The sequence below is a fragment of the Moschus berezovskii genome, chromosome 7 (genome assembly GCF_049115385.1).
Source record: "Moschus berezovskii isolate FMDL1 chromosome 7, NW_MosBer_1.0, whole genome shotgun sequence".
NCBI classification, from domain to species: domain Eukaryota; kingdom Metazoa; phylum Chordata; class Mammalia; order Artiodactyla; family Moschidae; genus Moschus; species Moschus berezovskii.
Window position 1 is genome coordinate 44,976,184 of NC_142466.1, and position 22,399 is coordinate 44,998,582.

The window sequence follows — 22,399 nt, forward strand, 5'->3', positions numbered from 1 at the left end:
ATTTTAAAACAGAAAGAATGAAGAAGAGAGGGAGGGAGAGAAAGCAGGGAGCAGCAGGGACAAAGAGGAACAGAAGGGTAGAGGGAGCGGAGCAGTACTCAGGCTTCAGGTTAATACCTGCACTCTGTGAACAACTAATGAAATCTATGAATATGCTCACATTTCTGAAACCCTTACATGGGTCTCTCTGGTTTCTGGAAATCACTCTTGGTTCAGTATGGTTATTTTCTTAAAGCCCTAGACAGTAATCTAGTATAAATAGTTAAAAGAAAAATAAGATTATTATTTTTTGAAGAAATCAAATGCTTCACATGGATTAACAAGAACAAAGATTTTGCAAATATCTTCCTTTGGAAAAAACAAGTTCCCACATCAAGAAGACTAAAGAGTGTAACGGAAAGGCCAAGTGATCATTTTCTGGCTTAAAAATATCTGAAGATAATCACCTTTGCAAGACCCGCTCGATGGGCTCCTTTAGATTCCATGTATGCGAGGTATCTGTTGAACTCTCGGAATTCCTCCATGGTGGGTCTGAAGGTCATGATCTTACAGCCGGGGTTGAGCGGACTCTCCACCTCGGCCACCTCCATGATGGCTGGAGCAGTCTCTACAGAGAAGATGATGCAGGCATCAGTGCTGAGTTTCTGTGTGGTAAAGTCAGTGGTCATTCCTCCCAATAGTGGGTAAGCTTCCCCAGCAAAAACTCTTTTAGTTACTTACCATTCCCTTCTACCACCCTGTTAGCGAAACTCCCTTAATCTCTCCCCGGACTCCTGAAAAGAAAAACTGCCTCTAGTTACTCCTCCTCCCAAGCTCCTACTGCTGGCATGAAATCGCTGACCTAATTACACTGGTCTCCTCCTCAGAGTTCTTCCTAGAAAGAATGAACTTTCTTTCTAACTTTGCAAGTTTCCGGAACCAGCTCTGAAACAGACTCTCATCTATGTACCTGTGGAAAGGCCTGGTGCAGGTTGAGCGGTAAACGGATAATATTCCACATCCCCAGCACAGAGCCTACTCAGGCATGCTTCTAGTCACCATGACGTGCTTTCCTGTGATAACTTACAAACCAGCCCCATTGCGAAACCACCAGACACCAGGCTAAAGTGCTGGAGGCACAGTATAGGAGGCTGTACAGTACAAGAGTAAAGAAAGGTTGTCTTCCAAGCTGACTGTCTGGAGGCCGAACAAACTTCAGGACAAAACTACACACAGGAAGAGGTAACTGACTCCATCTGAGTTACTCAGCAATGACTTCCCTGGAAAGGGTCAGAATTGGGCCTTATGAGAAGGTGCAGAGAAGTTTGTCAGATGAGAGAAAGAGTGTCTGAGGTGGTGGAAATATCTGAAGTCTGCAGGGATAGAGAGGGGAGGTTAGCTAGTCTGGAGCTCAGGAAGAAAAGATTCAGGAGATCAAAGTAGAAAAGCAGATAGTAGTAGCGCTGTGAAAACGCAGACTTAATCCTACTGTCAAAGAACAGGGTTATTCCTTCCACAAACATCTACTGAACACTTACTGTGTGCCGGGCAAGGGAACACCATGTGCCCACCATGTGCCGTGATGGGGAGCATGGGCACGCATGCCTCAGGAAGGTGTCCTGCACATTCCACCTATACATACAGTGACAGCGCCTGGCAGCTGACAGCTCAAACACTTAATCCTCTCAGAACAAAACTTTCCTTTTCTCATTTTTTTTATAATAAATTCAATTTGCCTGACAAAAAGAGAAGGTGGAAAATGAGGGATGCAGTAGATAAAGGGGAAGCATGCAAGGGGACAGGAGGTTGTAACAGTTCAGGGCTACATTATCATCATGCACTGAAGCCTCTATCTCACAAAGTGTATGTGAGGAAAATAAGCCACTCCAGAATTAAACCCTGTCACCCTTCAGGAACTTATATTCTAAACTAGAAAATAATCTGCATGGAGATATATTAATACCTAACAGAAAATATTCTGTATTCCCCCTGCCCCAGGAAGGAGGCATGCAATTTAAAAGCCTTCCAGGCCACCTCACATGGAGAAGGAAATGGCAACCCACTCCAGTATTCTTGCCTGGAGAATCCCATGGACAGAGGAGCCTGGGAAGCTAAAGTCCATTGGGTCACAAAGAGCTGGACACGACTGAGTGACTTCACTTCCCTTTAAGGCCACCTCACCAGCCCCATCCCTTCAGGTGCACAGGCCCAAATCCCTGGGCTGTAGGATCAAAGTCCCACCTCTACACAGGATACACAGAACCCTTTAGAAGCATCCAGACCAGGCCCCTTGCAAGAACTATCATGGCCGTGTCCACCATCACAGTATGCATTATACAGTGCGTGCGTGCTCAGTCACTTCAGTCACATCTGACTCTCTGCAGCCTGCATGGGCTACATGCAGTCCCATGTAGCCTGCCAGGCTCCTCTGCCCACGGGATTTTCCGGAAACAGATAATGGAGTGGGTTACCATGCCCTTCTCGACCCAGGGATCAAACCTGCCATCTCCTGCATAAGCGGGTGGGTTCTTTACCTGCTCAGTAGCCACTTGGGAAGACTCACATTTTACTGTATGCTTCAGTAAGACTCAGTGATTTGTGCTTCTCTAAACAAGTACAACTCTCTATGCCCTTGCCCAAATTATTCCCTCCTGTTGGAGCAGTGTTTACCTGTTTCCTCACCTGGCAAACTCCTGTTCACTGCTGAGATTGCCAACCCTCTGGGGCAGGCCTAGGTGAGCCACCCTGTGTGTCTGGACCTCCCTCTCTGCATTGCTCTTACATCAGCTGCCTGTCCCAATAGCACCTGCAACCACACACTGAACTCCAAGGTCCTCAAGGGGAAGGCAGGTTCTCCATCTCTTTAAGCTGTGGCGTTTAGTCTGGTACCTGGCCTGGCTCGTAATATCTGCTGCAATAACTACTTGCTTACTGAATGACGGAATAAACGTCAACATGTTACTAAAGGATTTACACTAAATGATACCAAATGTGGGAAAAAGGAAAGCACTGGTCCTTAATGTGGAAAAGTTACTTAGAAAACAGAAATCATTTAACTGGTAAAGAGTAATAGAATATAAAAACCTGAGCAGTGAGAAAGGAGAAGCCCCTAGAGCACCTCTGCAGAAACATCTGGCACTTGGAAGGCAGCCTTTCTTTCCCTCAGATGAAGAACAAGGGTGGCCCTGCCCCTTTCTCTAGGCAAAGGGCTTGAGAAACCGCTAAAGAAGAAACTGGAAATGCAACTGATCGTTCAGCTAGGGACTAAGTGCCTGACTGGTGGGCAGACATTCAAGATGGAAGGAAACAAAACACTAACAGCAGTAGAAGGGAGAAACTGACAATAAATAAGCAATAGTGCTGTGGAGCAGTAAACCAGGGTAGGGCACAGAGTGCAAAGAGGAGAGGGAGCTGCCCACTCGGGGCGGGCAAGGGAAGCCTTTCAGAGGCCTGAAGGAGGGACAAACCAAGAGATATCTGGAAGAGAGCATTTGAGGCTGAGGCAAGTGTAAGAAGCCTCTCGGGCTCTTCAAAGAACAGCAAGCAGTAGTGTGGTGAGACTCCCCTGGTGGGCCAATGGCTAAGACTCCACACTCCCAGTGGAGGGTGGCCAGGGTTCAATCTCTGGTCAGGAAACTACATACTGCAACTAAAGATCCTGCATGCCAAAATTAAGAGTCCTTTGCAGCCAAATAAATAAATACTTTTTAAAAAAAGAAGAAGTGAGTGTGGTAAGCAAGGAAGAAGACAGTAAGAAGGGCGGTGGGGGCAAGTGTGCGAGGGGAGAAAAGGAGTTTGGTGTTTACTATGCGTGAGATGAGAAGTAATCTTGAGATTCTTCCCCTCCTAGTACCTCAAGTTCTGGATACTCTAACATGCATTTCCCACCAAGAAGACAACACTGCTTTCTAAGATAACTGCTCTGGAGGATGTTAAGCAGAGATGTGAGTCTGGCTGTTGTATCAAAAAAGGACAAGGCTGGAAGCTTGGAGGCAATTTACACGAACCCAGGCAAACTAAAACGGTGACTTGGACCAGGGGAGGGCAGTGAGGAGTGATCAGATTGCAGAGTTATTCTGAACAAAATTTGTGACGTAAGAAACAGAGGAGTCAAGATTTTTGACAGAAAGACTCTGATAAGAAACTGAAGCAATGAGACTGTTAAGATGCACAGCAAGTTTGTAACAATCAGAACTAAACCTCCGCCCTGACCTAGTTTGCTAACTGGTCTGTGAAATAAACTTTGCTTCCTTTTAATGTCACTACACCTGATTACACAAAACTAGTTCTACCTCTAAATCAGGTACATATACAAAAGGCCTAGTCAGCTTACATTTAGACCTTTTCAACCTATAGAGTTAATATACAATGTGACAAACTTTAAAGCATTAAAGTATTTTAAGATTTAATGTTAATCCTACCACCCAAATTTTTACTAATATGACAGTTAAAAAAAGTCTGGTGCTAAGTTTCATTTCTTTGATTACCAGTGATATTGATCATTTTTAGACATGTATAACCATTTTCATTTGATTTTGGGATTGCCTACATACATTCATTACCCTTAAAAATTAGTTGATAAGTATTCAGTTCCTTGAGTTCTTTCTAATCCATCTTTATCATTATTAAACTTATTAATGTTGCTAGAACCAAATCATGTTATTATTAATCAATGTTATTAATCAAATCATAATATTACTGATCAAATAATGTTGCCAGTCCCTCTTCTCTTTTACACTTCTCTGAGCCAAAAAAAGGTTTAAAATGCTCTTGCAATAATGCTTCCCAGTTGGAGAATGACTTATATTTTACAAAAACATCTCTATGATTTTCTGCTGAAGGTGATGCAAGAGTCATTTTTTTAAATGCTACATCTCTATAGAGACTGAGTCCCCAAAGTAAGTGACTACAGTATCGGTGATGATAACTTTGTTAATTTGCTTCTACAAAGCTGGCCTTCAATGTTTTTAAGACCAATCAAACCAAATAATCATATTTATAGTAAGTACCCTAAGAACTTTTTTAATGAAATAAAGATCTTTCTCATCAAGTAAGAAACAACTCTAATACAAATTCATACTTACATAATTGGCCCAAGCCTCTTTCCTGAAAAATTTTACCTTAACGTCTACTCTCCTTATTCTCATAATATATCTCTATTTGGTAATAAGAAACTAAGGCTGATGTTTTCCTGCTAAATGTCAATCTGTAGCCCATATTGCTTTCGATATATACACCTATATTTCTGACCTGTGTCCTGTTGTTGAAACAATTACTATGAAAAGAGTAAACATCAATGGCTCTCACCACGGGAGTACTAGTTTCTTAGACAATGCCTGCCACAGAACTGGTCTACAATGAAGAGAACACCTGAGGATCTACTATAAAGCTGGGAGACACAGCACTCACTAGTTGAGCAGATAATGCCTTAGGCTAGAAAGAAAAGGAACCAAGAGACAACTACCAGCTGTGTTAGTGTCTGAAGAATCCTCTTTTCCAGCCTCCCCTTGGTTCCTTAGGAGGACCTGCCCAAACCCTGGAGGCCATACTTTCCAGTTCTCCCTTTTCCTTTCCTACAGTGAGATTTTAAAAAGAAACTGAGCAGCCAAGGCCTGGACAGGGCAGGTGCTACCACTCTGCTCTACTCCAGCCCGTGAGCCAGGCTGGAGAAAGGCAGGGCACAGGCACCACCTGACGCTGCTGGAAGTCTGGCCTTTCAGTCCCACCATGGCAGCTCTGCAGCTTGACCCCACAGGGAGCCATGTAAGCTTCTGTTTGTAGACAACCTTGGTCAGACACTGTTACGGGTTGAACTGTATCCCCCAAAAGACAAGTCGAGAACTAACCCCCAATACCTATGAATGTGACCTTATTTGGAAACTGGGTCTTTTATACATATAATCAAGTTAAGGTCATATTCGATTAGGGGGGACCCAAGTCCAATATGACTGGTGTCTCCTTACAAAAGGGGAGGAGACAGGCCCAGAGGGAAGAACGCCAAGTGAAGATGAAGACAGATGGAGTCATGCAGCTGCAAATCAAGAGATGCCAGCGAGCACAACATGAAATAAGAAAGACACAGGGCAGATTCTTCCCAGATCCTTGAAAGAACGTGTGGCCCTTCTGACACCTTGATTTTGGCCCTCTAGCCTCCAGAACTGTGAGTGAATAAATCTTATTTTGAGCCACATAAGTTTGTGGTCATTTGTTACAGCAGCCCTAGCTGACTAATGCTAAATATTACCACTCTCCACTAAAAGGAACCAGGGCTTCTTGGATAAAAGTCTGATTCCAAGACAAGTGGAAAAAGAACTACAAGGTAGGCTTGGAATATCTTCCTTGCTAGAAAGTAAGGAAATACTAAAAAAAATGAGGGGAACATGTCAAAAGGACAGAAAAGCCAACTTGAAGGGGCTTCCACTGACTAAATCTGGAGGCAAGTGAGCCATCAAAATAAATGACAATAATGGACAATAATCAGCCATTACAGGATGAGATGGTTAGATAGCATCATTGACTCAATGGACATGAGTTTGAACAAACTCCGGGAAGAAAGTGGAAAGTGAAGGGCAGGGAAGCCTGGCATGCTGGAGTCCATGGGGTCGCAAAGAGTCAGACACATTTAGTGACTGAGCAACAATAACATAATTAACCAAACAAAGAAATCATGAGTCTATAGTGAAACAAATCAACTATAAAATATTTGTAAATGTGTAAGTCTATAATATTCCTTTATTAAAAAAAAGAATCAATCACCACTGGAACACTCAACGTAATACTCCAAAGGTTTAAAATAAAAGGAAGAATCAAGTCCTTGTCTTTCCTGAACAGATGATATTTTTGGTGAGGAGGAGAGGATCTCTTTAGCATGTGAATTATTCTGAGCTGAAGGCAATCAAGACCCAGCAGACTCAAGAAAAACTTCTACCTCTCCCTTACCTACCTGAAGAATTTAGGTAGGGAGCCTGGACCAGATAGGAGCTATTACCAGAGAGAAAACTTTTTTATCTGAAAAACCTACCCATACAACTGGGCAAACATCTGCATATCAAACATCTGCTCTCTTTCTCATCTGGTGATTTACCTTCCTCCCCTTTAAAGCCCCAGGCCCCAATTCCATCCCTTAGCTCAAGCTTTATTTAAGCCTCAACTGCCCAAATTGCCCCTGGATCTCATATCTTTGAGGTTCCTGTACCTACAAAATTAAATCTATTATTTTTCAAAATTGCTTTTCTCTCATTAATCTGTCTTATGTCAATTAATTATTAGAACAAAGAATCTAGATGGGAAGAAGGGAAACTTTTTCTGCCCCTACATAAGGTAAGGAAAGAACTGACAGTAGAAAGTTCTTTATAGAAAAATTTCAACAAATAAAAGTAGAAAAAAAAAAAGAGAAAAAAAATAAAAAAGTAGAAAAAAATAACAGAATTCTATGATCACCATTTACTTTTGTTTTTTAATTCCTAATAAAGAATCTAAGGAAACATCATCAACAGATGTTAAAATCAAGAGGTGACAATAGGAAGCTTTATAATGAAGGAATCAGCCTAACAATCGGGGAACTAAGTAGACATGATATGAAGCAATGGTAAACACAACATCATCCATTAATCATACTTACCTAAAAAATAAATCTGAATCTAAACTGAGTTATTAAATCCAACTACCAGTGGTCAGGAAATACAGGGGCTAGTGGAACAAACTAAACACTAACGTAAGAAAGCAATATGTCAAACACTGAATGTGGGATAGTCTACATTCCAAAAGCTAATGTGGGAGGAGGGGTGGTGGCAGGGGTGGGAACAGGGGACTGTTACAGCATTAAAAAGACATGCATCTAAGAACTTCCCTGGTGGTCTAGCGGCTAAGACACCATGTTCCCAATGCAGGGGGCCCGGATCTGATCCCCGGTCAGGGAACTAGATCCCACATGCTGCAACTATGAGTTCACATGCCACAACTAAAGACCCGGCAAGTCGCAACTAAGATTCGGTGCAGCCTAACAAAATTAAAAAAAAAAAAAAAACTATATGCAACTACTATTTACGATAGTCAGGACGTGGAAACAACGTAAATGTCCATCAACAGAGGAATGGACCTAGAGATTCTCACACTGAGTAAAGTAAAAAGAGAAAGACAAATATCACATAATATCACTTATATGTTCAGTTCAGGTCAGTTCAGTCACTCAGTCATGACCGACTCTTTGCGACCCCATGAATCACAGCACGCCAGGCCTCCCTGTCCATCACCAACTCCCAGAGTTCACTCAAACTCATGTCCATCGAGTCGGTGATGCCATCCAGCCATCTCGTTCTCAGTCGTCCCCTTCTCCTCCCGCCCCCAATCATTCCCAGCATCAGTCTTTTCCAGTGAGTCAACTAGTCGCATGAGGTGGCCAAAGTATTGGAGTTTCAGCTTTAGCATCAGTCCTTCCAATGAACACCCAGGATTGATCTCCTTTAGAATGGGCTGACTGGATCTCCTCGCAGTCCAAGGGACTCTTAAGAGTCTTCTCCAGCACCACAGTTCAAAAGCATCAATTCTTCGGCAATCAGCTTTCTTCACAGTCCAACTCTCACATCCATACATGACCACGGGAAAAACCATAGCCTTGACTAGATGGACCTCTGTTGGCAAAGTAATGTCTCTGCTTTTTAATATGCTATCTAGGTTGGTCACAACTTTCTTTCCAAGGAGTAAGCGTCTTTTAATTTCATGGCTGCAATCAGCATCCACAGTGATTTTGGAGCCACAAAAAATAAAGTCTGACACTGTTTCCACTGTTTCTACATCTATTTCCCATGAAGTGATGGGACCAGATGCCATGATCTTCGTTTTCTGAATGTTGAGCTTCAAGCCAACCTTTTCACTCTCCTCTTTCCCTTTCATCAAGAGGCCTTTGAGTTCCTCTTCACTTTCTGCCATAAGGGTGGTGTCATCTGCATATCTGAGGTGATTGGTATTTCTCCCGGCAATCTTGATTCCAGTTTGTGCTTCTTCCAGGTTAAAATTAACTTATTTTGGTTTAAACCAAATAGTTACAGATGTAGAAAACAAACTTATGGTTACAGGGGTAAGGATAAATTGAAAGATTGGGACTGACACATATACACTATACTGCTGCTAAGTCACTTCAGTCGTGTCCGACTCTGTGCGACCCCATAGACAGAAGCCCACCAGGCTCCCCCGTCCCAGGGATTCTCCAGGCAAGAACACTGGAGTGGGTTGCCATACACTATACTACTATGCATAAAACAGATAACTAATAAGGACCTACTGCATAGCACAGGGAACTCTGCTCAATACTCTGTAATGACCTAAACGGGAAAAGAATCTAAAAGAGTGGATATATGTATGTGTATATCAGATTTCACTTTGCTGTATACCTGAAACTAATACAACACTGTAAATCAATTAAACCCCAATAAAAATTAAAACAAAACAAAAACGATTAACCTAACAATTTTTTTAAAAACCTGTATACATCAACTATACTGGTCACCAGATATTCACATAGAAAAGCAACAGAATGATGGAATTAAGGGGGAAAAAATAGGATTAAAAGAGAAATAGCACAATTGGAACAAAAAGGTCTTTTGTGTGCTTACAGAAGGCACACACTCTGCTCTGCTACAAACCAGAAAATGTCTCAGAAAATTCCTCTTTAAAAGGCATACTTTTTTTAGATTCAGTACTTAGACTTTTTCTGACTGTCCTGTAACTTTCAACTTATACAGTGTTCAATGACTGAGAATGAGTCCCTTTATCACCCACCGAATCAGATTCCACTAAGTAGGCAATTATTAGAAAATGGATGGGAGAGGGGGAGGCAAACTTCCATTCAGTTGTAGCTTGTGCAACATAGTAACAACCTATTGTTACAAATCCTATTATCCTTTTCCCTTGGGATAAAGTTTCCATTCATCGCTAACAATACAATGACCAAGAACCATGTTGATTAATTTTGCCATGTCCAAATCCTTAGCTGGAAGCACCCAGACTAAACAAAAGTTTACTACAACAAGGGACAGTTTCTCTGCCTTCTAACAATTCAGCTAAACAGACATCACAGTGGTAATCTCAACCAAAGAAAATGGCATCTTATAAAAAATTACCATAACAATGGGAAAATCATTTTGTATGTTTCTTTCAAACTGTGACTGTCCTCACTTAAAAGGCAACCAAGAAGCAAGGCCAGACCTTAGAGCCAAACTAGCCAGATTCTAATTCCTCGCACACACCTCCTCCACTAAACAGCTGCATCAAGAAAATTACTTAAAAATTATGCCTGCTTCCCCATCATTCAAATGAGAAAACACTACCTCCTCTACAGCACTGTAAATGGGGATTCAAAGTTACAAAATATAGTATCATACTGCCAGGCTACAGTAGGCAGAGATGTTGACTTCAAAAAAAACAAAAACAAAGCAAAAACCAACCTATTCAATCTCTTCTATTAGCTTCTTCACCACTGCCCACAACCATGCTCAAACCTCTTCCATATAATTTTTAAAGGCTCCCTGTACACCATGGCCCCTCCTACATAGATCTCAGCTACAACCTTCAGCGATCTTTCCCCAACCCTCACAGATTAAACCCAGCAGAAAAAAAGACTACACTCATTTTGTCCAATTCATCTATTCAATCTTTAGTCCCACTGCGATGTGACATCTTTATCCACTAGTACACTGAAATCATTCTGGAAAGGGTGACCAGTGACTTTACAATTGCCATTTCCAGAATGTTGTTTTTAGTCCTCTTAGCAGCCTCTCTGCAGTCTTTAAAATTGGACAAGTCCTCTCCTGCCACAGCTTCTGGGTATAGGGCGACATATATCAACCCCTTTTCACTCTTTTACGGTCACTCCACTTTCTGGAACTCCTTTCTATGCTCTTCTTCAGCCAAACTCCTCGTAACTGAGAGACTGAAAGGTTCCTTCTGTGGTTGTCTTCCCTCTCCACCAGACACAGACACCATGGATGAGTGCGTGCACGTGGCCTCAGCTGTCCATACCAATGCCTCAGAAATACACAGCAAGAACCTCTCTTCCCTGAATCCAAGCTCAGTAAATCAAAGTGGCTACTGGGCATAGCCATTCAGACATGATTCTCACACTCAACAGAGACACAAAACTGAATCTAAAACTTAACAGATATAAAAAAAGAATCAATTTGCTTCTCTATCCCATAGTCTTCATCATCATTCATTCAATCCATCTATAGTTTTTGGTCACCAACAGTGACCAGTGCTAATAATCTTCAAAGGGCTTATGTGTAAAAAGGAATAAAAGTGGTTAAAATACCACAGGCGGGGTACTGCAATAAAAGGGATACACAGAGCATCCGGACAGCCTTTAGTACAAGAACAGGCAGATCCAACCTTTATCAGGGTCATGAGTAGAGAGGGAAGGGAAAAGGGAGAGCATCTCCTACATAAGACCTACCCTCCACTGCAATGACATTAGAATCCAAGGAGCCATCCTGAGCCCTCCCTCATTCTCCACTTCTATGTGGATGACAACTGTTGTCTACTGGACTTCTTAAACTATCTGATCTTTCATGTCAGTTCTCTAATCTCCATTCCCAGTGTTAGTATCCTAAGTCAAATTTTGGTCCCTTTTTTCCTAAACTACTCCAAGAGTCTCTGCTGTTTACACCTCAATTCTCCTCTATACACTATAAAAATACAGGACAAACTTGATAAGAATGAAACTGATTATGCCATCCTAATAGCTCAGAACAATTTCAGCATGAAAACTACTTCTAATGATCCAGCTACTGCCTTCTCCCACAGCCTCAAAGAGCCATTTAGCCTACTTGAACCCTTTGCTTCATTCTAAAGTTCCCACAGGTGCCAGGCCATTTCCCTCCTCTGCTGCACTATATACAGAAAAGTGTCTCCTGTATGACATGACTGAGGACTTCCTGTGAGCTGCTGCTGCTGCTAAGTCACTTCAGTCGTGTCCGACTCTGTGCGACCCCACAGACGGCAGCCCACCAGGCTCCCCCGTCCCTGGGATTCTCCAGGCAAGAACACTGGAGTGGGTTGCCATTTCCTTCTCCATCCTGTGAGCTGCTGCTGCTGCTGCTGCTAAGTCACTTCAGTCGTGTCCGACTCTGTGTGACCCCATAGACGGAAGCCCACCAGGCTCCCCCGTCCCTGGGATTCTCCAGGCAAGAACACTGGAGTGGGTTGCCATTTCCTTCTCCAATGTGTGAAAGTGGAAAGTGAAAAGTGAAAGTGAAGTCGCTCAGTCGTGTCCGACCCTTAGCGACCCCACGGACTGCAGCCTACCAGGCTCCTCCATCCATGGGATTTCTAGGCAACAGTACTGGAGTGGCTTGCCATTGCCTTCTCTGTCCTGTGAGCTAGACATCTGCAAAGTGTATTAATGTGCACTGTCCTATTTCAACCCCAAAGTTAACTTCATTGAGTGATCACAACTATCTCTATTTCACCAATGATGGAAATTAAAATGCTTGTCCAAAGTCCCATAGTAAGAGCTGAGGATGTGATGTGAGCTTTATCTAACATTCTATTATTGTATTCATAACTACTATGCTATTTCCTCGGCCTCTCCTTGGTTGGCTTTCTGGTTATAATCTATCTTTCAAAGTTTATCTCAAGTGCAGACTGCATTATGAAGTCTTTCCTGGCAACATTCCCCACCAACTACCAATGACATTTTTTTAATGCTCTCCTGATTCCTACTCCAAATCTATACTCAACCTTCATTCGTCCTGCATTCTGCAATTTGTAAATTCACCTATTTGCTAAAATTTTAACCTCCAAGTCAATGATTGTGGCACTCCTAAGGCCATTTGCACACATGAACTAAGTGGTAAAATATGTGAATCACCCATATGTGAATATGTTCTCCCAGCTGAGGTCAAATGGGGCAAGGCTTTGCCATCTTGTTTCAGCTCCCATATTGTAAACAATCCTTTTTGCAGCCTATTTATGGCCAGTGTTTTTTTATATTTTTGTGCTTCTTACTGGTGATTTAGCTACTTAAAATAGTCCCCAAGCACAATTTTCTAAGTCCAAGAAAGTTAGGATGTGCCTTATGATGAAAATACATATTACATAGCTTCATTCAGCTATCAGTTACACTGCTGGCATGAGTTCATTGTTAATGAATGAATACTTATATATTAAATAAGGTGTCTTTAAACAAATCACACACAACACAAGATGATAAACTGACGATTGACAAGCACTGAGATTAAAGACACAGAATCCTATCTTACATTTTCCCTAGGAGCTAAGGTTCAGAATTCACTAATTTAGTATTCACACTGACTTTTAACATAATTACCACAAACAATGAGAACTGTCTGTACCTAACCCCTTTTAATTAGATAATTCAAAAAAAGCCCTTATCTACCCCCAGCCCACGGAAACCATCCTCCTCCTTCCCCTCAAGAATTTCTCCCACCTATGAGTGAGCCAGGCAGCCAATCCTGTAGATTACAACTGACCCTAACTAGCTCAACTACTCCCCCAGAACTCACAACTGGGAAACAGGAAGCCATGAGGGGCTGTGGCAGCTACTGTCCTCCCTTGGCATTAACAGAGAATGACAGAAAGAAGATGAGCAGAGAGAAGGGGAGGAAAGAGGGGGGAAACAGAGAGATTGACTGATTTGAGGTGCGGATAAAAGAGAGGGAAGAAATCAAGCCTGATCACCCAGGCCAAATATGTCATAAGGGAAATGCCTGAAGAGTCTCCATCTTCAAGAGACTACACTGCAGTAGGCACTCCAGATGATTTCAATTCTTTCAGTATTAAGACACTTGAATTCAGAACTAAGCAGCAAAGGGAAATAGATGGAAACCCACAAGTCATCCTTCTTGTTGGATCAGATCGAGCACAGGTAGTCTGGATCTAACAGCTCTGGCATGATTCTTCACCCCTGACCACAACTTGAACAGTGAGTCCATGAGACAAACAGATGCAGCAGCAACTTCCTGCCTCTCAGACCTCAGCCCAGGTGCTGTGATCCTGTACCCTGACTCCTCAGTTTTCTGTCTGTGGAAAAAATGGCAGTTCCTAAGGTGGCCCCACCAGCAAGGGTGTTTTGTGAGACAACCCAGAAGATTAAGTCCCTGGGGTTCCAGCCAATAACCTGTTCTCCAACCTTTAACAACTCCAATATCAAATTTCTTTCTGCTTAAGTTAACCAAGAACATGTCCACTGTGACTGATAAAATCATCAAATATAACCTAGGAATGGTAACTGGGAAAGAAACATGGTATAAAAATACCAGATATAAAACAAATGAAGGCTTTATGCATACCTATTTGCCTTTTGCCAGTAATTCTATGTAATAATCAGTTCTGTATCTTAAAGAAATTAACTCAAATTACTCAAAATTCATTTTGCAGTGTTGAGTAAAATTACTGAGCCATTTAACAAAGTAGCCAGCCACTACAGCTACTCACTCTTACTGGTCTTCCACAGTAGAAACTCTCAATAGCCTTTGGCTTAACCAATTCACCAAATATTATGCAGTGTCTGCAAAAAACACCACTGCTGCCCACAACATAGGCAAGACTTGTAGACTATATCTATTCTATATATCAACTAAAAGGTATACTTAGCAATTAACAAACAGTGCTCATTCCCAACCCAGTTTATGCAAACTGTGTCACTGTGTGATGTGATTAAATATTATTTTAATAGATATACAAAAATGATATTGTTTCTACAAAATTTCAGTTGAGTATTTTGGAAAGAGCCAGTAAAGATAATTTTTAAAAACAAACAAAAAAAGGAATGTCAAAAGAAGAGTGAGAACTGTTAACAGTAAAAGGTTGGAAGGTAAAGGAATTTGTAAAATCTAGACAGATTGCAGCTTATACTATTTCAAGTGTCTTAACTTTCACTTATAAAAAAAAAAAAAAACAGAAACTGAAAGTGGTACAAGCTGTGTTGGGAGTGTACAGTTTATGCAAATGAGTAAATGCAGGACTCTAACCTTTACTCAAAGGATTTACCCTACAACAAAAGATAAGCAAATGAATGTATACTTATGCTTTAAGTAGAAATAAAATAATAGCTGTATCTTTATTCCTGATTTACATCCTTAACTAAAATAAAAACAATAATTTGGGGGGGGGGGGGGAATCACTCTGTGCCTTTATAATACAGGCATAAAAACCAAGCAAGGTCAAAACCTGTCAAAGTCTCTCCTTATGGCTAAACAGCTCTTTCCCTTGTCCCTTCCATAGTGCCAAGTCCTTCATCCCTGACTTAGGAAAAACTCCTTTCAATGAGAAAACTTAACTTGAATTAAAGAAAAACACAAAGTTCTGTGGATTTATTCTCATACTTATTCTCTCAACACTATTTCTTTAACTTCTGCTTTAGAGGTAATTCCAAATATACATGAAGGGGTGGGGGATGTGGAAGTCCTGTATACACTTAAGTCAGATTCATCAAGTCAGTATTTTACCCTGTTTGCTTTATAAATTTATGTTCTCTTTCTCTCCACACACTCACAAATGTATGTATTTTTTTCTGAGTTATGTGAAAGTAATCTACATACATCACAACCCTTTACACCTTAAAACTTCAGTGTGCGTTTCCTAAGAATCAAAGTCTTCTCTTACACACAGATACAACAGTTCTCAACTCCAATAAGTTTAACACAGATATAATATTTACGTCTAATTTCTGTGTTCCAGTTTTGTCAAGTGACCCAAAAACATCCCTTATAGCATTTTCCCCCTCCAGTAGGGAATTCAGTCTAGGATTAGGTATTGCGTGTAGCTGTCATGTCTCTCTAGTATCCCTAAAACTGGAATATTTCCAGAGTCTGTCGTTGTCTTCAGTGACATTGTCATTTTTGAAGAGTACTGCTGCTGCTAAGTCACTTCAGTCGTGTCCGACTCTGTGTGACCCCATAGAGTACAGTCACTTCATTTTATATTTAAACACTTTAAAATGTTTTAAATACATTTCTCATTTTGGTGTTATTTTTTCTTTTGTTGCTTTTTAGGCGGTCATTTATTTACTTTTAATTGAAGGACAATTGCTTTACAGTACTGGTTTCTGCCAAACATCAACATGAATCAGCCATAGATATACAATGGCCCCTCCCTCTTGAAACCGCCCTTCAAACTCTCTCCCCATCCCACCCCTCTAGGTGGTTACCACAGCCCCAGTTTGTGTTATTAACTTTTTAATGATTTCATATATGGCTACCTTGCCAATAATCTCATTTCTGAAAATGTGCCTAGAGATTATTTAATGATTCTATATAGATCATGTGAAAATTATCTGAGAATAGTTGTTTTTTCCTTGTTTCCTTCACAATACTTTTTCCTTTTATTTCTCTTTCTCATTTTACTGACCCAAGACACCCCAATGCTAAAGAGGAGTGGCAGTGAAATGTCTTATTATAAAGGGAATGATTCTAACCATTCCTCTTCAGAATAATGTTTACTACGTCTGCTGCTGCTAAGTCGCTTCAGTCGTGTACGACTCTGTACGACCCCATAGACGGCAGCCCACCAGGCTTCACCGTCCCTGGCATTCTCCAGGCAAGAACACTGGAGTGGGTTGCCATTTCCTTCTCCAATGCATGAAAGTGAAAAGTGAAAGTGAAGTCGCTCAGTCATGTCCAACCCTTAGCGACCCCGTGGACCGCAGCCTACCAGGCTCTTCTGTCCATGGGATTTTCCAGGCAAGAGTACTGGAGTGGGTTGCCATTGTTACTATGTCTGCTGCTGCTAAGTCACTTCAGTCGTGTCCGACTCTGTGTGACCCCATAGACGGAAGCCCACCAGGCTCCCCCGTCCCTGGGATTCTCTAGGCAAGAACACTGGAGTGGGTTGCCATTTCCTTCTCCAATGTGTGAAAGTAAAAAGTGAAAGTGAAGTCGCTCAGTCGTGTCCGACCCTTAGCGACCCCATGGACCGCATCCTACCAGGCTCCTCCATCCATGGGATTTTCTAGGCAATAGTACTGGAGTGGCTTGCCATTGCCTTCTCCGGTTACTATGTCTATGAGCCCCACCCAGATTAAATTAAAAAAAAAAACCAGAGAACGTGATAGAAAAGAACTTTTCTAAACCATTAAAGGGTTACTATGTCTAGGTACCCTTTAATGGTTTAGAAAAGTTCTTTTCTATCACGTTCTCTGGTTTTTTTTTTTAATTTTATCTGGGTGGGGCTCATTTGCTTTTAAATGAATTCTATCAAATACTTTTTCTACATCTATTATGATGGGTTTTCTCCTTTATTTACGATTGAGATTAATATTTTAATGTTGAGCCAACCTGTATTTCTGGAATGCTCCTGATCTAATGATGAAGTATTGTCAGAATGGCACTATGTGGAATTATTTATGTCAGTAATATGATGCTAAAGCTGAAACTGCAATACTTTGGCCACCTCATGCGACGAGTTGACTCACTGGAAAAAGACTCTGATGCTGGGAGGGATTGGGGGCAGGAGGAGACAGGGACGACAGAGAATGAGATGGCTGGATGGCATCACCGACTCTGTGGACATGAGTTTGAGTGTACTCCGGGAGTTGGTGATGGACAGGGAGGCCTGGCGTGCTGTGATTCATGGGGTCGCGGAGAGTCGGACACGACTGAGCGACTGAACTGAACTGAACTGAACTGAATATATTTAATATTATCTATCTTCATAAGTGTGGCTAGTAATTTTCCTTATTCAAACTGTCCCTGTCTGAGTGCTGGTAGGGAGACCTGTTAGCCTGAAAAAATGAGCTGGGATGTGTTCCTGAAAGAGGGAAACTATGAGTTTGTGAGGGCTGAAATTAGAAGACTCTTGACAGTCCCTTGGTCTGCAAGGAGATCCAACCAGTCCATTCTAGAGGAGATCAATCCTGGGTGTTCATTGGAAGGACTGATGCTAAAGCTGAAACTCCAATACTTTGGCCACCTCATGCTACGAGTTGACTCACTGGAAAAGAGTCTGATGCTAGGAGGGATTGGGCATGGGAGGAGACGGGGACGACAGAGAATGAGATGGCTGGATGGCATCACCAACTCGATGGACATGAGTTTGAGTGAACTCCAGGAGTTGGTGATGGACAGGGAGGCCTGGCGTGCTGTGATTCATGGGGTAGCAAAGAGTCGGACACGACTGAGCGACTGAACTGAACTGAAATACTTTCTAGAACTAGTTTGAAAAGCCATCTGAACCTGATATTTCTTTGTGGTAAGACATATAACTATAGAATAAAAACTCTTAAATGATATAACTTGAATCTATTTCAGCATTTATATTTTTCTGGAAAACTGTGCATTCGAATGTATTAGCAGAAGTTTTTAATGGACTCATCTATAGTTTAGTATTCTTTTCAGTCCTAACACTGTTTTTTGTCCATTTTTTTTTCCAAGATGAAGATCCCATCACTCTCAAAATACATCACACATGACTAAAAAGTAGTTAAGAACCACTGGACAAGATCGTGGCCACACAATTGGACTGAGCTATGGGTCCATCTATACCCAGAGGTATAAGCACTTCATCTTTGTTAATGTTTAGCCTTGGTAACCCTTAAACTTAAACACTGAATTAAACAAGTTCAGTGTCCCTAAACACTAGTGGGCAGTAGTTCTGAGGAATGAAAGTGTTTTGAATTTTCATAAAGTTACACTTTTTACTCTTGAAGAACGTCTTTTTGCTTTGCTGGTGTTTTTCTGAACAATAATTTACAATAAGTTTTCTTTGATAATCTTTATTTCAAAACATTAAAAGATGACAAGCCAATGTCAGTCCAGCTTATTTTTCAAATGTGAGATCAATAAACTAATGATCTCTATGATCCTTCATGAGCCCAGTGTTATATGTGAGAGAGGGAAAAGAGATGATGGAGGGATGGAAAGGATTGCTCATTTACATTAATAAAAACTGAGCAGCTTACTCAAGTTGCAGTTCTTATGTACCTTCCTGATTTCTAAGCTTTTAACTCTACAAGAGTCCCACCTTTCCATCTAGATGAATGAAACTTTCAAAGACAACATTCTCGGTCGTCCCCTTCTCCTCCCACCCCCAACTTTTCCCAGCATCAGAGTCTTTTCCATGAGGTGGCCAAAGTATTGCAGTTTCAGCTTTAGCATCAGTCCTTCCAATGAACACCCAGGATCAATCTCCCTTAGAATGGACTGGTTGGATCTCCTTACAGGTAAAATAAGAGAGAATCTCAAAAATGCAAAACACGAGCACTGACCACTGAAAGAACCATATCCACTACAGAAAAGTTCATGGAAGCAGACCACAAAGTCATCTTAAGATTCCTCTCAGCAATGCCCAAATATGTGACTGCATTGTTAACAGCAGAGGCAGCAAACATTCAGGAATTTTCTAGTTATGAGAAGTATACACGTATTAATACCCTTTAATCTGGCAAGAAAGTTTGACATAAATATATCATGACAAGGGAAAAGAAAGTTTACAAACAGCAGTAATTCAAAGTAAGAAATCTGTTTATCTAGGAAGTAGTTTTCAGTGTTTCATAAAAGCCAGCAGTTTCTTATACTGCAGTGCAGGAGTCATCAGATCTTATGATTCAATTTGTCAAAGGTACAGAGAAGACAAAGAAAAGAAAAAAAATCAGTAAATATATTCAATAAATGCAGACTTGGTACTAAATACTCTCTTAGAAGAAAGCAAAAAATTAGATTATTTCAACAGGAAAGTACATGACAAACTGATCACAAGACAAAGAAAGTATGATTGTAGCATTAAATTTATCTTAAGAATTTAGAAAATATTAATTTTAAGTGACCAATGTTTTCTTTTCCATTGGACTCTCCTTCCAAACCTATTTTTAATTTGAAGCCAAAGTAATCTCTAATCAGCATATCAATAAAACCTTTAAACAGGGAACGAAAGTGCTTTAAAATTTCTAAGGAGAAAAATCATTTTTAAACATGGAAACTTGACCTTCTGATTATGAGAGATCTGTGACTGCCATGAAAAAGGCTAAACAGAGAAATTCTGAGCAATTTTCAATACAAATAAATTAAGGGGAAAACCTTAATTCTCTGTTAATTCCAATTTTTAGAAAAATTAAACTAAAATTTGGGTCCTGACAAACCCCCAAAATTAGGTAATCAATGTCAACCAATATTTCTGTTTGAAAGAGGAAAAAAGGACTGTTCTCCTATGAGTAAGAAGAATTTAGAAACTTGATGTACTTTCTAAATCCCTATTATTATGCAGTAGGGTAACAAGGATTGACAAGCATAAATGTCTAAGAGATTTCAATAGTTTCTAAAACTTGTATTTCATGTGATTATGAGCTCTGACTAAAAGCTGACTGGGCTTGGATTGTTTTCCTTGGGGAACTTAGGGAGGAGGGGCCGCTTGAGAGGAAGGGCCAGAGGTGCCCAGGACCCACACACCTGCTGTGGCTTCTTGGCGCCCTCTGCAGGCCAGCGGGTCGGCCAGCCCCTCACCACCCTCCACAAGGCCCCAGCCCAGATCCCAGAACCTGGGAGACACACAGGGTGAAACACATGTTGCTGCCAACTCTACAGTGAAGCCCAGTAATCTTTACATCTGAGACTGCCTATGAAAAGGTCTCATCGGAGGCCACGTAAATTACTCTTGCGTTCTTAGTTTCAAATATTAAAATGAAAGTCAAATTTTAAACTCTTGTGAGAACATATCTGTATGCAAACTTTTGAAAATATATTCATATGCAAACTTTGAAATTATAGTCTGTAAGATTCACAATCGCATAAGCCACATGCAATATCGGCTATCCTGGGGGTGGGAGGAGAACAGTTTGGAAAACATCAGAAACAGCAGCCTAATGGTCCTTGCTTGTTTCATTTGTTAATGAGCGAAAGAAATGCGACTATAAAGAGTTATGGTAATCTGCACATTTTGGAGCAACTCCCATCCGAAAGACCAACCTCTGTGGAGAAGGATTTGCTAGATCTTCATCCTATACACCAGGTTTGGCACAGTACATCGCCCAGATATTTCAGTTCAGTTCAGTCGCTCAGTCGTGTCCGACTCTCCGCGACCCCATGAATCACAGCACGCCAGGCCTCCCTGTCCATCACCAACTCCCGGAGTTCATTCAAACTCATGTCCACAGAGTCGGTGATGCCATCCAGCCATCTCATTCTCGGTCGTCCCCTTCTCCTCCCGCCCCCAACCGCCCAGATATTTATCAATCATTTATTCTCTTAATCTTGATACCAGTACATGGCTGCCTTGACATGTGAATGCATCTAAAAATATTTTCCATGTTTCTTAGATGAGTTTAATTTTCAAGATAACAAATCTTTAAATTATAATAAACACAATCACGATACAAGAACAAAGAAAAAATCATAATCTGCTACCCAATGCTTCTTACTGATTATAAAATATGGTTTAATAAATAAATAAGGCCAAACCTTCATTAATGTTCACAAAAAAAGAACTTCACTGGGCCACCTTTGGTTGTTGGACTCACAATTTCTGTTGTTTAACAGCAAAACAAATGTCTCCACGTGCCCAGTCTTTCTCCATTTGCCTGGTCTTTGGGGGGAGGCACAGTCTATCAGCTTCTCAACAGTATGATACTGAGAACTATGGTCACTGACAACTCTTTAAATACCACTGTCTTATTACAATGAACCTTTAAAAGGAAAAATCAAAAAAGCCCTGCATTTTTTGGTTCTTTACTGTGCTTTTTACATAAAGTAACTCATTTCCATTCTTTAAAGTTTTCTGTGAAATTGTGAAGCTAAGGCTCAGAAACAGAAATCTGTATCCTAAAACCCAACAGCAAGTAGGTACAATGATTGCACGTTTAGTATACTCCAGACTCAGACCTGAAATATAACTGATGTCTTTACTCAGCTCTCCTGCTACCACAAAAACAAACAAACCAAAGCCTACTAAATTAAGAATAAATCTGCAACACCAAGCCCAGAAGGTTTCACAGAATTATGCTCAATTTTTAAGAAACATAACCCAATGTTACTTAAACTGTTCCTGATTGCAATGCAGGGGGTAGGGGGACAAACTTTAAAATCCTTAAGACACAAGGCTAAAATGGGTAATTTTGTTGTTCAATGGCTGTCATGTCCGACTCTTTGCCACTACATGGGCTGCAACACACCAGACTTCCCCGTCCTTCACTATCTCCCAGAGTTTGCTCAAACTCATGTCCATTGAGTTGGGGATGCCATCCAACCCTCTCATCCTCTGCCACCATCTTCTCCTTTTACCTTCCATCTTTCCTAACCAGTCAGCTCTTCACATCAAGTGGCCAAGGTGTTGGATATTCAGCTTCAGCAACAGTTCTTCCAATGAATATTCAGGGTTGATTTCCTTTAGGACTAACTGGTTTGATCTCCCTGAAGTCCAAGGGACTCTCAAGAGCCTTCTCCAGCAACAAAATTCAAAAGCATCAATTCTTCCACAATTC

General features: G+C 41.1%; 1 protein-coding gene across 4 annotated transcripts in view; it reads right to left on the bottom strand.

The window, feature by feature from the left end:
• Window positions 1-22,399, bottom strand: part of KDM4C (lysine demethylase 4C) — a 415,025-nt gene that overhangs the window by 381,744 nt on the left and 10,882 nt on the right. For all 4 annotated transcript variants that reach the window (XM_055428240.2, XM_055428241.2, XM_055428238.2 and 1 more), the window contains one exon: window positions 447-607. In XM_055428240.2, coding sequence (XP_055284215.2) covers window positions 447-607 — 161 coding nt within the window. The remainder of the gene's footprint in view (window positions 1-446; window positions 608-22,399) is intronic.